We start from the raw sequence: 12,947 nt of genomic DNA on the forward strand, positions 1-12,947 counted from the left end.
GTCTTTTCAATCTTAAAAGTATATTTTTTTATGTTTAGTTGATGCAAAGAAAATCTATCTTATTTTGCCTTTAATTCATTTTTCCTTGGGTGACAACAACAAAGAAGGGGAAAATTGTTTTTTTTTTGTGTAAGAAAAGATCATCATCAATCGGACTTGCCTTCACCTTTGTTTTCATTTGGCTGGAATTTCTGCAGTCGCCTCTGGCGCAATTCTGCCCTTTCTGACGACTCAGGCACATGCTGAATCTCCGCAAAGCCCACCTTACTCGTGCCCGGATCCTCAGCACCTATGCTCGGCTCTTCACTGCCAATATCCTCTAATTTCACCACATTCTCATCCCTCCTGGACGGTCCCGGTTGACTCAAGCCTCCACCTTCGGGCGGAGACGCTTCAACTGGTGTCTTGTCTCCACTTCCTGAACTTCCCGAAGGCGAAGCACCTTCGGGTTCTGCCTGGGCTGCCGGTTGGGCTGCAGCAGAAGAAGTTGGAGTACTTGGGAAGGTGGCCAAGTCATTTCCCAGTGGGAATTGTGCATTAATGGCAGAGTACTGATTCATAAGTGCTACTGAAGCATCCAACATCGTTTGAATATTTCGCAGAAGCTAACGAGAAAAGGAAAATTTTCATAAATAATTTATGAAGAACCTAGAGGCAGTCTTCAGACTAGAAACTAAGTATAGTTCCCGAAGGTCTCAAAATCTTTTCGAAATCTAATTAATCATTTAGCCTTAATATCCAATCCTAAATCAAATATTTCTAAAAAAAAATTCCTGATTGATAACAATTTAAGGGAGTAAAGCCATATGGCTAAGCTTTAGACCGTCTTCAGACTAGAGGTTTAGCCCAGTTCCCGAGGGTCTCAAAACCTTAAACAGTAACCGATTTTATTGGTTTTCCAAAATGTATAATAGGTTATTTGCCCTTAATAATTCAATCCTAAGTCAAAATTTTCCAAAAAATCTTGACTAATAAGATATTAGAAAAGTTAAGCCCTATGGCTAAGCCTTAGGTCTGAAGCCCGTGATTACGGTCTAAATAGACTCATGCTGATCCTCGAGAATATTTAGTTTGAAAAATTGGACAGTAGAAAAATAGGTAAAGAAAATTTATGCAAAGGCCATCAAATCGATGATCCTAAGCCCTCCGTGTATGATCATTTGGGAAAAATCTTTCCTGCAAAATTTTACAGGCTAAATATTCAAGAGGATCAACCTGAGTCTATGTTGGCCCTTACGTCTGAAGCCCGTATAATCGAAATATGTTAACTGTTGTAAAAGATTTTTAAAAGTGATTCCATTCTTAAACATCGCGAAAATCTTAATTACCGATTGACACTAAACCTACCGACCGTTTTTTTGTCGTTTTTCGGTCTGACAAACTGCGGTAGGGTAGGATACTCAACAAATTTGTCGTAGAAAAGAGCTAAAAATTAAAATTTGAACCCTGAAAAATATATTACTACATATATAATATATACTAAATATATTACAAACATGAAAAATATAAACAACCTTTTTCAAATTTAACTGCTGCCCGAATTAAAAAGTAGCCCGATCTTAAAAGATCCGAATTAGCGAGAGTCTACTGTACAACATGCATAGGTTTCATAGACCTCTATAACCGAAAAACTTCTCGACATCAAATTTTTGAAAGTAAAGTTTATCTACTCTGGAGGGTTTCTTTCTCGACCGATTTGATTACATTCGGATTTTTTGGAAAGGTCTTGAAATTTCCAATCCGGCTGAATCGGTTCCAATCGGTAATGAATCCGTTAAGTGCCAGTAATTAGTTAATCTCCCAGCGAGCACAGTTAGCAGAATAAAATAGGATTTTCAGCATTTTTTGCTGAATCGGTCTGCTGACCAATCAGCAGCTCTCGAACAAAAAGTGCTAAGCAAATACATGAAAATGGCACTGTTTAGCGCTCGCAGTGGATGATGGCAGAACTAAACACTGCCACTAGATGGCGCCGGGAAGCATTTAGCAGCAAATTCCCCATAGCAAAATTCCGCGAAAAAAGTCCAATGGAAAACTTGCGTCCAAATGGCTAAATTCGCTGGAAATTGGACGCTAAAATTCCACTAAGTTTTCCTATGGAATTTAAAGCCGGAAATTCCATGGAAATCATAGTGATCCATGGAATTTACTAGTACGACATGCTGGAATTCCAGCGTTAAATTCCGCGGTATTCCGCGGAAGATTTATATGGAAACTCACACGTGAAATGTCCGCGGGATAAGCTGGAAAAAACATATGGAAATTTCCACTATCTTTCCATAGAGTTTTATATGGATTTTTCCATTAGTTTTCTGAAATGTCAAACAAATAAAATGGTGTTGCGACAACTTTTAGAATTTGTTTCCAAACCTTCCGCAAACATTTCTAGTGATTCATGTGGCAATTATAATATAATTAATTATGCGATGCTGCGTTTCGTGTAGATAATAATGAAGTGATTACATTAAATAGGTCGCCAACCTAAAATAATGCTGTTTTTATGTTAATTTATTTTAGGAAAAAAATTTTGTTTTAATAAAATATTTTTTTATTGCTCAAAGTGTCAATTCGTTATTGCTGGTTTATAAAAACATATTATAATCCTCGTAATCTTTGCCGTTTCTATAAAATTCGAAAGTAAAATCATGAGGTGCATGTGACAGCTTCATTTTTTCTCCATTTTATTTTGGTGGAAAAATCCACATAAATCCATTAAATTTTCCTTGGAACCTATTATGGAAAATTCCTATGGAATTTTTTAAGGAAAAATAGTGGAAACTTCCAAGGAATTTTTCGCTTGTTATTCCTATTCCGCTTTCTTTTGCAATGGGGTTCTCTTTCATTTTTTTTTCTTTTTCTCTCAAAATGTCAAAATGGACTTGGAATTTCCTCTGAAATTATTTATCAACTTTGGGGATATTATAATCACGATTTTCATTACCTAATTGTTATAGGATTTATGCTACGGTATGCTGTCTATAGAGAATGGTCAAATAGGAGTATTAAACATACTCCCGACCAAAAATTCTACATTTTTTTTAGTAAATTGCATCATTATTTTTTTGAGAAAAAAAAATTTTTTTATTGAGAGGAAATATTCAGTCGAAGGTTATAAAATTATTCATTATTTATGAAAAATATTTTTTTTCTTTAGAAAAAAAAGCATATTTTCCTCAATTTTCGCAATTAACCCTTTAAGGACGATTGGAACACCGGTGTCCCATAAAGAAAATAATTTTTCCTGACTACCTAAAGTTATGTTTTACTTATGTCTGTACATAATTGTAAAGTAGAAGGTTGAAGGAATCTAGAATATTTTTTGCAAGTCTCTAGTTAATTGCTATGTCGTAAATATTTAAGACCAAAAATAGCGAATTTTTAAATTCTCAAATTCATAATTGATTTTATTTATTTTTTATACTTCCAATTTTTTTAAGCAAAACCCTTTTGGCAATAAAAACTACAATACTCATACGTAATATTTTTCAGCTCAAGCGAAAAATATTATTCATTAGTATTGTTAGAAAAATTACTTAAAATTTTGGGCTATTTTTGTCCCTATCGTCCATAGAAGCACAAAATGCACCGAATCAGACTGTTGGAGTTTCCAAGGTTAGATGTAAAACTTATCATTGATTATGTTTCTCAGTTTAATTTTTATTGTTGATTTTCAGTCCGTAAAATGTGTCTCGTCGTTAAAGGGTTAAATATTGTCATTTTTCCTGAAACAGCCATCGATGTATTATGCTCACATTCGATCAAAACTATTGTAATTAATCGCGAAACTAGATTTTTCTACATATTTAACTTATTTATGGTAAATAAAGTTGCAGAAGCATTAAAAAATCGTTTTAAAAGATGTGGCTCCTCTACTTAGTAAGTTCAATGATGGTTTTAAGAATACTACAAAAAAAATAAATGTTAAGGCGGCGGCGGCCGCCCCCTTCAGTACCAGCGTCAGGGTATGGGCGGGCTGTGGGTTTAGTGGTATGGAGCGCATTGGGCTCGAGTGTTCAAAATAAATAAAAATAAAAAATAAAATAAATCTATTAGAAAACTTTTTATTAGACCAATGCTGTATTGGTCTAATAAAACATTTTTGGATTATAAATTTTCTGAAGCGCATTTTTGCGCAAAAAATTACTTTTATTATCGCGGTATATTAGCAAATTAACAAATTATTGTTTTTCTTGATACTGCAAATATTCTTTTTTAAATCAAAAATTTACTCGATTTAATGATTTATTTTTTAAATTAAAATGATACGTGTTAATATTTTTTAAAAGAGAGATTTCAAATACCTTTAAAGTCAGGAAAATATGCCAATTAGTTGGAAATCATTTTGCGTCGACTGTACCATTAAATGAAAATCATATAGGCTCTAAATTTCATATATTCTTAGTCTTTTAGTATTTAAATGAGTTTCCGAAATTTTTTCAATATTTCTCGATTTTAGAATTCATGAAATGTTAAAATATCTTGAAAATTCCCAAGAATATCTTTGGTTATTAATTTTCTGAAATAAGCGAACAAGAAATCTTGGCAATGCAATTTTAATTTAGGTAAATGGATTCAAAATATTAATTAATTTTTTTTGATAAAATTAAACAATACAAAAACCAAATTGGTCGGAAAAGGTTGAAGAATACATATTATTCCAAATATATTATAAATATTATTTTTTTAAATTTTTACAAATTTCAATCTTTTTTGTTTTATTTTTTAACGTCAAATGTGGTTATTGTAAGAATCATGAAATTGTAATAATGGAAAGGGTTTACATTTAGCTTCTATTCAATACCGGCAACCTCAGCAAAGACAAAAACCAAGTTCATTAAAGTCTCTCACTCTATTGGGGAAAAAGAATAACTTTGACTAATTGCCGCTGCGATCGCTAGTGTCACTTCAAGGTTAGCAGAACTTAGCTGAAAATATATATTTTTTCAGCTGATTTGAAAAGGCTTAGCATTTGGTGGTCGCTGGGAAATTAAAATCAGTGTTTTGAAATCAACGGTCGATAAATTGTAGACTATAGAGCGATGGCCTATAGCGGGGTTCTACTGTATGCAATTTTTCTGTCTCATTGCAGTGAATTTGTAGGCATTTTTTCGGTCCCGAGAATTTCTTTGAAAGCGAAACTCCCTGTATTCGAAAAAAAAAATCGCAAAACATTCTAAAAATTCACGATATTCATCAAAAATTTTTAGTAATATTCTTAAAATATTCTCAAAATACTTGAAATATTCTCAATATTCACGAGAGTATTCTGCATTCACCAGTGACATGCCCCTTGATCTCTTTCATTAATTTTGTGGTTAATTAAAATTAGAAATGACCTCATCACAAAGTAAATGTGTTTTTAATGCTTGTAATTTAAAGACAAAAAAATTGTTTATAGACAGAACTAACAATTTTCCTGAAATATATTTTTTTGTTAAATGTTCTTTCATTTTTTTTCTGTAATATTTCTGGGAATAAAAAATATTCTTCCGAGGCTCAGATATCAAACGCAACTCAAATTTTACTGTTGCACCTTTTTGTAAAATTTGCAATATCTTAGCATAAATGCAAATTGCCATAATTAAGGTTGGCAATGAAAGTCTTGGAGGACTCTTCAACTTCCTCTGCAAAGCACAAAATGATTGTTTATTTGTTTTTATCACGAAACGCAGATTTTGAGGGATTTTCCGTCTTATCTCATTTTGCATATCAGGAAAATGTTGCTATGTCTTTTGAATCCAGGTGATTCTTACCTTGATTCTTGCTTCAACGTGCCTCCTCTCCGTTCCCTCGAGGGCATTCAGTTCCTCATCCGTCAGCGTATCCAGAGCCGGAGGCATTGGCGGCGGTGGCACGAGATAGGGAGTCATCATGGGAAAACCAGCCATGGGAGGGGTTCCCATGGGCGGCAAGAAGGGTGGGAAAGTGGCAGAAGTTCCTGCAGCTGCTCCAGGAGCAGCTCCAGTCGCCCCTGTTGCCAGATTTGGCGGGAAAATCGGTGTTCCGGCTGGAAGTGGCTGACCAGGAGCTGCTGCATTGGCATTTGCAGCTACTGGACCATTTCCCGGCTGAGCTGGTCGATTGGCTGCATTTGGAACAATCCTGGCAGCCTGAGGTGCCGCCGGAGTGGCCTGAACGGGCGTCCGGAGAATATTGAGGCGACAGGTGGGGCATGTTTGCTGACGCTGGAACCACGATCTCAAGCAGGCCGTGTGGAAGATATGTCCACAGGGCAGCTTCTTCGAATGACTCACCATGTCCTCCCGGCAAATGATGCAAATGTTGTCAGACAGCTGCAACTCCTCCGGCGTCGCGTCCGGATAGAGGGTATTCATGTTACGTATAGCTCGTCGTGAGAGTATCACGTCATTCAGAGCTTTTTTGAAGTTCCTATACAGAGATTTTTGTCAAATGGACAAGAAAGAAAAATCACAAACTCAGCTTCACATCTCTCTCAGTCGGAAGGAGAAAAATTAGTTCGACCGAAGTGAAATGGGGGATTTTTATCACTAAACTGAGAACAGTGTCTCTTATCGCTTTGAGCCGTGAAAAGTTGGAAAGAGATACGATTCAGCTTTTAATCACAGGGGGCAATTAATTAATCAATTTTTAGGTGAATAGAAATAGATAACTAAATTCTTATTTTAAGAGATCAAGCCGAAGACGTAATAAATTCATTTCCAAAATTCTAAAAATATTTTTTGCAAGTATAATCAAGTGTGCTAATCCGGGCGCTTCGCTATGTGGATCGTTTATGACTAATCCATCTTAAAATAATATTTTTATTTTTATTTCCGTAATATAGTCACTACAGTAACATAATATAACTATTCAACTTTGAGAAAGAGCAAAAATAATATTTTTATCTAATAAATAAGTGAGTGTAATCGACTCATTTCAATCTTGTGCCAGCTGAGTTCTTCATTAAAAATTTTCTAGCAGTGATATTAGGTGAGATTCTTAACTCTTTCGCGTCATTAGGGTACATATAGCATACATGACCCGGGGAAAAAACAATTTTTTTGACTATTTACATTAATTGAAATCTATCGGTTTGTGCACGACATCATAATAGAAGGATGTAAGATTCTTGGCTAATTTTCTCAACACTCCAGATATTCAGGAAAAGAAAATATTTGAGATCAAAAATCACTAATTTCGAACTTTGTGAAATGACTTTTCTTTTTCAAAATTTTTTATATTAATTTATTTTTTTCAGCAAAAAGTTCTTTAGAAACACAAAATAGAATATCCAAAGATTGTATATTGCAAATTTTGATATAATAAACTACTCTCAATTTTCCAGAAAAGCGTGTAGAATTTTCCGGGTCATATATGACCCTATTGTCGGCAAGGGTAACAGTGTTTTCGTTCCAAACTTATAGCGAAATGTAGTTGGGACATTGTTTTTCTTTGTGAAATGCAGGTGGAACATCTTGCTCCTGGACATTTCATCTTATATCTAATGAATTATAACATATTTTGCAATATTTTAGAGTATTCTGCAAGCGTCCCATATTGTGCAATTGTATTGTGTGTGAATAAATATGTGGATAAGTTTATTTTTGCCAAATACCACTCAAAATATTGTGACAGTGACTGTTCAAGGGATTACCAGGAAGATTCCTTGAACACCAGGAGTACAGTGTTCATCAAGACAATCCAGTTTGCCATGGTTTTGGCCAAATTAATAACTTCAAGCAAAAAAAAAACTCTTAAAAAGCCCGTGATATAGATTTTGAAAATGGTAAATACACTTCCCTTGAGGACAACAGGGTCATATATGACCCGGGGTTTTTCCGAGTTTTCACGCAATGGAATTTTTTTTTCCTCTCTGAACTATTATATTTGATCATAAAGCATTAGGAAAAACTCAATTTTACATGAATTCATCTGCTGGATAAAAGTGTGACGCGAAAGAGTTAACCCTCTAACGGTGTTTTCTTTAATATGCGAAAAAAAGTTGTAAAACAATGTTTTCTAGGATAATTATGATCCAATAAAGTCAAAAAAACTATCCATTCTTCATTATCTTTTTTAGTTCAGGCGCTAGGTGAGAAAATTTAAATTTTTTTTTAAAATAAAATATACAAAGTAGAATGATATATCTTTCAGTAAAAAATAAATTTCAGATACGTCAGATAGCTTCAAATCGGTATTTTTATGGAAATGAGTTTTTTTGCAAAATATTTTTTGTTGTTTTTTCTCTGACCTGTCACACAAAACTGGGAATAGCAACAAAACGAAGAGTCAAAATGAGTTCAAACTTTCAAAAAATGTTAGTAAGACTATTACCGAGGACACTATAGCACTTTTAAATAAATAAAACCTTTATTGTCGCTGTAAATGTGATTTTTGTGAAGACCGCCTGGAGGCGGTCTTACCCGTTAGAGGGTTAATAATCTCACCTACTATAATCCTAACAAAATTTCATGTCGTCCGATCGAGCTCAAACTTTGGCAAAACGTGTTTTGACACTTCCTGATCACGAATATATGGGTGGCTAAAAACCGTTCCCGTCCGTTCGTCCGTCCGGTCTTTGGAGTTTAATAGCTCCCAAACTAAGAAAGATATCGACGTGCGGATTTCGGCAAGTTTTTTTTGGTTTCTTCCGCAATTTTGAATACCCCTCTTTTTTGTTATCTCAATGGCTCCGCCCCTATGGCATCGATCGGGCTCAAATTTTGGTATGTTATAGCTGGGACTTAGAGCTTTCGATAAATACCAAACTTAAGAACCTCCGACCCCCCTGACCCTAGCTATAAGGGTCTAAAAAAATATCTTAAAATGGCCGTAACTCCGGTTCTAATTGTCAGAATTTAAAAAGTGAGGGCGTTTTGGAAAGCTCTCGTGAAATGCCACTTCCCCTTCTAACATCACAAGTTCATAAAACCACCGCTAGGTGCGCTATTTTTAAAAAGAAGATTTTTCAATTTTCTAAGTTAAATAACTCCGAAATTCGTTTATACATCGGGCTGAAATTTTAGTATGTTGTAGCCGCTGCTTATACCTATCAAACAAAAAAATACTTAAGTCGATCCATAACCCCTGACCCGAGCTATAAGGGGTCAAAGTTCGAATATTGACCGGCCTCTATCTCCGGTTCTAATTAAAATTTTAAGTGTTTGGTTTCATCTCGATGAGCACTTTCAGATGGAAGTTCAAAAAGTCACCACAGGTGGCGCTGCTATAACGTCAAAATTTCTCAAAATTCAAACTCATTTTTCTCAAAAACGGCATTGTGCAAGTTAATCAAATTTTAGAGTGTTATAGTCCAGTCAAGGACGTTTCCAAAATGGGGCGTAAGTGCGCTGTGGTTACAATAGAACCGGAGATATGAGGGGTCAAAGTTCACGAAATTCAAAAAATCATATCTCCGGTTCTATGTGACCGATTTTGATGATTAAAGGCTTAAATGAAAGATCTCACCAAATTCTACAACTTTATAGAACATTTGAACTTCGTGGGACCAACACCAGGGGCGCCACAGTCGAAAAACCAATTTCAATATCACATAACCTCAATTATCTCGACTGTCGCTGAGCCGATTTTGATGATTACTTCGACATATAATTGTAGAGATTTCTGTCTACATTTCGTTCATACATCATTTTCTGTTCAGCCTACGCTATCACTCCGATTTTGCCGTTTAAGTGTGAAAAAATTGATTTTTCCCATAATAACGCTTTGAAATCACTCAGATGGCAATTTGACTGCTTCTACTCCACCAAGACACTTAAAATATGGTTTTAAATGGAAAGTCCCACAAAATACAACAATTCTTTGATATAGTTGAAGTTCAACAAATCACTACTTGGGGCACTCTGGATGAAAAAACGAGTTAAGAAACAAAAAACCTCGCTTATCTTGGCTTCTAAGTAATCGATGAGATCATGTTCTATGGGAAAATTATAGGGAACATTCTGGTCTACATTTCACCCATATATCACTTTTGTGCCAGTTCATCCAAGTCCTTGATATTTTGGTTTAAATACAAAATTTGTATAATTTCACGAATTTGATTCAAGATAATTGAATGGCGTCTCCCAACTTCAGCTCCAAATCGAATTTGCATGCACTCCGAGTTAGCTCACGTTAAGAATCTCACCTACATAAGCCGGTTAGGATTATCTGTCCCTTTTTTAAGTTTACAGTAGACTCTCACTCAATCGACTCTTTTTTCTCAATCAGGCGACAAATTTTGTTGACAATTTTCACGTTTAATTATGAAGCTAATTCGCTCAAATTTGCTGTAGTTCTTCCTATTTTATCGTGATTCTTTATAATTGAGCAGTTTTTGTGGAATTTACAAAGGCTTTGACGCTCAATTCTATCGCTAAACCGGATGACATTTCGCCCGATATTCCCGATTGAGAGAGAGTCTACTGTATCTGAAAATTGGCCCACGTGATATCATTCATTTCCGGATACACATTTTTGAAAGTCAAAGTTTAACCTTTTCAGAAGGCATAATTTTCAACCGATTTGCTTGAATTTGGATCTTTTGGAAAGGTCTTGATATTTCCAAATCAGCTGCATCGGTTTCAATCGGCAATGAATCGGTAAAGCACCGGTAAAAAATTTAATACCTTCCTCAAATTTACATTTTTATTCCGTATGCTTTTTACTCATGCTAAATCATTCTAAAATGAGCTTTTCTTAAGCAATTATCGATTTCGGAATGTCTTTATAATTTACGAATCAATTTAATTTGCAATAAATTAATATGCATTCAAAGACTGTAAGAAAAGATAATTCACGGAGAGCTCTTTCTCGTGAGTTCGAGCATTCTGCAAAGCTTCCTATTTCTCTTTTTTATATCATTTTTACCATTTTATTCTTGTAAAATTCTATGCATTTTAACTTTTTGTTGACCAATTTTTTTTTTACTTAATTTTTACTGATCAAATATTTTTAAATAATACTTTATATTAGTGTTAAACATTTTAAAAATATAGATAATTTATTTGTATTTTTACAACATTCGAAAGGAAAATCATTCAATTCTCCAAAAAGATTAAAATTAATTGATTAATTTTGTTACTTTTTACCCCATGAAGCATATGCTGCATGTGAATTTCTTGTCGATTGCATCACGTTACTTAAAGCGATTTTAGAGACACTAACGGTGATCAGGGGAACTTTGAATGTTCAGAAAAGTTCTGAGGGATTAGATTAGCTATCTTTTGAGTTGGAAAAAAATCTTCAGAATCTCTCGCCAAGGATTATTAACTCTTTCGTCTCTTTTGGGACTCTGAGTACCCAAAGAAGCATATGAATATTCTATGAAAAACAGTGTTTTTTTTAATTATTCAGAACTGATATAAATCCGATTCTTGTGGATGATTACAAACTATAAGGATGTCCAAATGTAAGATATTTTTTGTAGGACCTTAATTAATTTCTGAGCTTAGATATTTTTTATTAAAAAATGGTAAAATTGGCTTGCAGCATATGCTGCGGTCCGGAAAGAGTTAAAAAACATTGTTTTTCACAGAACATTCATATGCTTCTTTGGGTACTCAGAGTCCCAAAAGAGACGAAAGAGTTAAGTGGTAAACAAAAATAAAAGTATTTTCCTGAGACGTTGGGAAAGCAAGAGATGAAAATTTCGGGTCAAGGACTTTTGTGGTAAGATAGATTATTTTTGAAAAAGGTCAAAGGGCATGGAGACTCACCTGATTGTGTAGTACATTGGCCTGAATGCGAAGAGGGGCAGCGTGTAGATCCTCACCATGATGATGAAGAAGAAGATGTAAAGGGCAACCCGGATGAGCCCGATGAAGAGCTCCGTGTACAGCAGGATGACGGCTTTGCTCTCCCAGGGACTCTCTGACCGCAATTCCGTGGCATGGAGGATGTACTTGATGGTGGTATTGGCCACCATTGTGATGAGAATGGCGTACTCGAAGCCAAAGACCAGCTGCACAGAAGCTCCTTTGGAGATTGTGGAGTGATAGGCGACCATAATCATCACGTAGTCCAGGATACCAAGGACAGAAACCAATCCTGCCACTCGGATATGGAATAGCCATCCAATCACAGGACTCCTTTCCATCTGGAAATTTCTCAAAGATTAAGGGATTTTCCTGGAAGATTCATCAGGAAGGGGGTTACTTACATAATCAACTCGATCCTCAGCCAGCCAGTGGAAGGATTTGAGGAACAGGAGCACCGTGAAGAGGGCTATGAACTTTGGATTGAAATCATCACGAAAGACTGTGAATGCCAAGCAAGTTTCAGTCAGGGCGTACCAGAATCTCTCCATGAGATGCTCAAATTCAGCCGCCCGCAGAGTCCCAAGGAAGATCTGCAAGGAAACAAACCCAAAAAGTCAAGGAAAACCCCTTCCGGAAAGCCCAATTACAAACTCACCTTCCTCATGAGCCTTCCCAGCATCAACACAAATACCATCGACTGGATATAAATAACCTGAAAGACAGACAATCACGTGAATTACCCAAGGTATTGGCTGGACTTCCTGGCCAAACTTACAGCCATACTGGAGTTAGATTTAGTGATATAGACAACAGATGGATAGAATTGCTTCTTCTGGTAGATCGCATTGGCAATCACAGTGAATGTGGCCAATGTCAGGCCCAGGGATAGTGCCGCAGAGCGCATCTTGAGGATATCGGCAGCCAAGAGGCTGATACTCTCGAAAAATATATTAATATTGCAAAAATGATACTGAATTTTGCCAAAGGAGCACGAAAAACAAAAAAAGTACACGTCAGGGGAAGAAATTTTCTGACAACTTCCACGGACTATCCACACCTTCCACAGGCCATTTCCCCACCTTTTTAGACCAGTTCCACAGCGAATTTTTTCAAAAGGGTAAATACGTTCCACGCACCATCCATTCAAGAGTGCCACAAGGGCTACAAAATTTAAAAAAATATCTTTTTTATATAAATTATTGCACAAATTATTATATAAAATAAATA

At 35.5% G+C, this 12,947-nt stretch overlaps 1 protein-coding gene across 1 annotated transcript; it reads right to left on the minus strand.

Annotated features, from left to right (window-relative positions):
* Nucleotides 1–3: 3 nt before the first annotated feature.
* LOC129798190 (E3 ubiquitin-protein ligase HRD1) lies at nucleotides 4–12,947 on the minus strand. Its single transcript, XM_055841214.1, has 6 exons — nucleotides 12,496–12,947; nucleotides 12,376–12,432; nucleotides 12,122–12,310; nucleotides 11,679–12,058; nucleotides 5,754–6,390; nucleotides 4–605 (listed from the first exon to the last, which is right to left on the minus strand). Exons 1-6 carry the CDS (start codon nucleotides 12,622–12,624, stop codon nucleotides 147–149), a joined length of 1,851 nt encoding a protein of 616 aa, XP_055697189.1. The 5' UTR covers nucleotides 12,625–12,947; the 3' UTR covers nucleotides 4–146.

This window comes from Phlebotomus papatasi, chromosome 1 (genome assembly GCF_024763615.1).
Source record: "Phlebotomus papatasi isolate M1 chromosome 1, Ppap_2.1, whole genome shotgun sequence".
NCBI classification, from domain to species: Eukaryota; Metazoa; Arthropoda; class Insecta; order Diptera; family Psychodidae; genus Phlebotomus; species Phlebotomus papatasi.

Coding starts and splice junctions, on each gene's coding strand:
- LOC129798190 (XM_055841214.1), bottom strand. CDS start 12,624: ATGCGCTCTGCGGCACTATCCCTGGGCCTGACATTGGCCACATTCACT. Junction 12,311..12,375: donor TGGGAAGGCTCATGAGGAAG/GTGAGTTTGTAA, acceptor GTTTCCTTGCAG/ATCTTCCTTGGGACTCTGCG. Junction 6,391..11,678: donor CCAATGTACTACACAATCAG/GTGAGTCTCCAT, acceptor ATCTCTGTATAG/GAACTTCAAAAAAGCTCTGA.